The following is a 3,251-nucleotide window of genomic DNA, read 5'->3' as shown; positions in this document are numbered from 1 at the left end:
GTCCTTCCACCAGGAAGCAACAAAGCAGCAATTCCTAAAGACGCAATAGCAAGAGCAATTTTGCCTTTTGATCTTATACCATACATGATGGTTCTATAAAGATACGTTTTACCCGTTCCACCATGTCCATAGACAAAAAACATTCCCCCTCTTTCAGTAGCAACAGCTTCCATTATAGAATTGTAGATTATTCTCTGTTCATTGTTTAGGCCAGAAATTAGGGTCTCATGTTCTCTTTTCAAACTTGATACATCATACGACATTTCTTCTTGAATAAGTCTATTCCCATTCTGAATAAGATCCATATTTGGTTGGGGCATTTGTGGATAATGTCTAAGTGATCTTCCATATTGTTGGAGGATTTGTTCAATTTCATACAATCCATAATTTCTCAATTGGTCATTTTGATAAAATTAGTTCTTGGAATTGGAGGATACGCCTTTGCCTATTTAGTATATCTTCTATAATCAGTTTCGAGTTGGATTCCCAAAGACTTAATGGATCAACTACTTCACAGAACAATAGCATTGTAACAAATAGTTGACGCAATTGTTGCCCACTGGCCCAACTTGAAGCTTCAATTAGGGAATCATGCCATTCTTTGTCATCATTAAGAAGTCCAAGTGCATGATAGGCTTCCTTATAAGTTGGATAAGTAACATCGTTTATAGTCCTTAATTCTTTAAAGTTTCTTGGACCTTTGACAATGTTAAGCAACATTCTCAAATAAAACCTTTCACCACTTGAAGGATGTGCGTAATACACTCTTCCAATACAATATTTAGATTTCCTTCTTTGCCATTGCTTAACATTACTATGCCATACCCATTTTGTAGGAAATTCAGCATAAGTCAACTCTCGAGCATCTTCAAAAGCCTCATTTGTTTTCATCCATTCTGTAAACTTTGTTTCTTCAATACCAGGTATATTTAAAACATTATCCAAGCTTGTATCTTCCGGATAAATGATGGGATGTTCGTCTTCCAAATGAAAATTTAATCTTTCAACAGGTGGATATCGAAACTTAATTGGAAATTCAAATATTCTCCAACATGATTCAGAAGCTGAAATATATCTACAATCCAAGTATGCTTTTGTCTCATCAACAACAATGTCGGTCTCTTGTCCATCACTCCCAATATTTGGCAAATTCTCTTCTACAACAACTGTTGCTCTATCTGATCCCTTGTTTTAAACAAATATTTGATCGATCGAGATCTATTACACCATTCTACATTCAAATGGGATTGGTACTTCACCAAAAGATCTACATTATAAGGTACAACATATCGGTTATCCAAAAGAATTCTGTTCTTCTCTATTGTTTTTCTATCATTTCTCCTTCTATATACTGGAAAGCCTTCTTCATCAATTGTTGTTTCTTCATAAAATCTTTTCGGAAAATTTTTTGTACATTTACCATTCATCATGCATGGTGATTTCAGATTTGCAGATCCACATGGCCCATGCATCATAAATTGTTTTACAACTTCATTAGCAACAGGATCCTCATCTGGATTTGGTATCTCAGCCATAATGATACTATCAATGTCTGTTGGACTTGGACACTTATCATTTGGATCCAAGAATAGAAGAATATGTGCATGTGGGAGTCCTCTTTTTTGGAATTCAATTGTATACACAATAGCAATAACTCTTCCAAAATGAGATTTATGCCTCAAATCATGTAATAGTTCATCTAATTTTATCTTAAAAACCCTTGCTACAATATCTGGCCGATCCTCATATTTCAGGCCTTCTATAAATTCTAAGGAATGATTGATTTCTGGCCATTTTGGATTTCAAGTAAATGTAAGAAATAAATCTGGGTAACCTGCCCTTCTACATATCGCCATTGCATCTTGATAATTTTGAACCATGTACCTTGGACTTCCAGTAAATGAGGATGGTAGGACTATTCGTTTGCCTACAGTAATGGGATCTGTATCTCCACGAAGAACGGCATCTTTCAAACCATAGTACAGCTCTGACCTCAATTTTTTTTGATTGAATCTAACCCATTGTAGTCTTTCTTCTTCAATAGAAGTGTATGCATCCATTATAAATTGTTGAAAAAGCCTCCTACCAAGCAACAATGTCTTGCCCTCATGAAAGTGTTGTTGAAGCCTATAAGCATAGTATTCTCTCATTGTTATTGATTCCCTTTTTCTAGAATTGCTCCCATTCAAATTCCTATAAGGTATACCAAGCATATACCCATCCTCACCATACGGAAAAAGTAATGGATATTGCAATGCCATAAAGTTTGGATGAGTTCCATTTATACGTTGCAATCCTAAACTTCGATTCTCAACAATAATATCTCTATCAGAACTTTCAATATTAAAATCTCCAATAATAAGAGCAACTATCTCAAACGTTACAAGTAAGTCATATTGCCTTTCACCAGAATTGCGACTTCGTATTAAATGAATTCTGACATTATGTATATCTGATTCATCAAATTTGTCCCTGACCATTCTAAAACATTTAACCAATTGGTTGCACTGGTCTAACATTTCCATCTACCCAGTAACAATATCTGGATCCACATAATTTCTATCATCTTCATGTATAACTACATCAATTCTATTTTTAACTTCATTATCAGTTTCATAAATATAAAGCTGTGCATACTTAGGTTTTTGGCCATGGACAGGAAGAAGTGATCCAATTCTATGATGAGTTTGACCATTTACATGAAACACATATGGACCAGAACCATTATTCACTGATCTATCAACATTACCCCCCAAAGAAGTGAAAGCAAAGAGAGAGTTGTAGATTCTTATCCCTAGTTGAAAGTTTATTGATCTCTGATCACTATTAATATTGAGTAAGTTTCCAAGAAAGGGTGGAGGTTCTTTCAATAGAGGGAGTTCAACTTTTCCTTCAGAACAGCACAAACTAAACTTCGGTTTTGTAGGTGTTTTTGACTTTACAGTTCTCTCTTCATACCAAAGTTGAGCTCCACAATGTTCACATACTATTGTTGGAGGTCCTAAATCCAATGGTTCTGTAAATTTTCCTATGACAACAAAAACAAAAATTCACTTTTTATTCCTAATTTGAGAACTTTTTTGGGAGAACTAAAAAATGTAACACTTACGTTGTTTTCTGCTTTCATCATTAATGCTATATTGTCTACGTCGAATACTCCTTTCAAATGGCCCGTCATCTCTTGTTCTTGTTTGGCCTAGGTTACATACTAATTATTAGGTTACATACTAATTATGAGTTTTTTAAAGAAA

The 3,251-nt window shown here is 34.5% G+C and overlaps 1 protein-coding gene across 1 annotated transcript; it reads right to left on the bottom strand.

Annotated features, from left to right (window-relative positions):
• Positions 1-399: 399 nt before the first annotated feature.
• On the bottom strand, positions 400-2,480 carry LOC126721753 (uncharacterized). Its single transcript, XM_050424814.1, has 3 exons — positions 1,835-2,480; positions 1,272-1,786; positions 400-1,185 (listed from the first exon to the last, which is right to left on the bottom strand). Exons 1-3 carry the CDS (start codon positions 2,478-2,480, stop codon positions 400-402), a joined length of 1,947 nt encoding a protein of 648 aa, XP_050280771.1.
• Positions 2,481-3,251: the final 771 nt, after the last annotated feature.

This window comes from Quercus robur, chromosome 4, assembly GCF_932294415.1.
Source record: "Quercus robur chromosome 4, dhQueRobu3.1, whole genome shotgun sequence".
NCBI classification, from domain to species: Eukaryota; Viridiplantae; Streptophyta; class Magnoliopsida; order Fagales; family Fagaceae; genus Quercus; species Quercus robur.
Note: the sequence above shows the minus strand (reverse complement) of the source record. Positions and strands in the feature narration are given on the sequence as shown.

Bases quoted from the DNA above. Each gene is read 5' to 3' on its own strand.
- LOC126721753 (XM_050424814.1), bottom strand. From the start codon at position 2,480: ATGGTCAGGGACAAATTTGATGAATCAGATATACATAATGTCAGAATT. The intron at 1,787-1,834 runs GTTACCCAGATT...CAAAATGGCCAG, and splicing joins GGCGATATGTAGAAGGGCAG to AAATCAATCATTCCTTAGAA. The intron at 1,186-1,271 runs GTAGATCTTTTG...GTTTAAAACAAG, and splicing joins GATATGTTGTACCTTATAAT to GGATCAGATAGAGCAACAGT.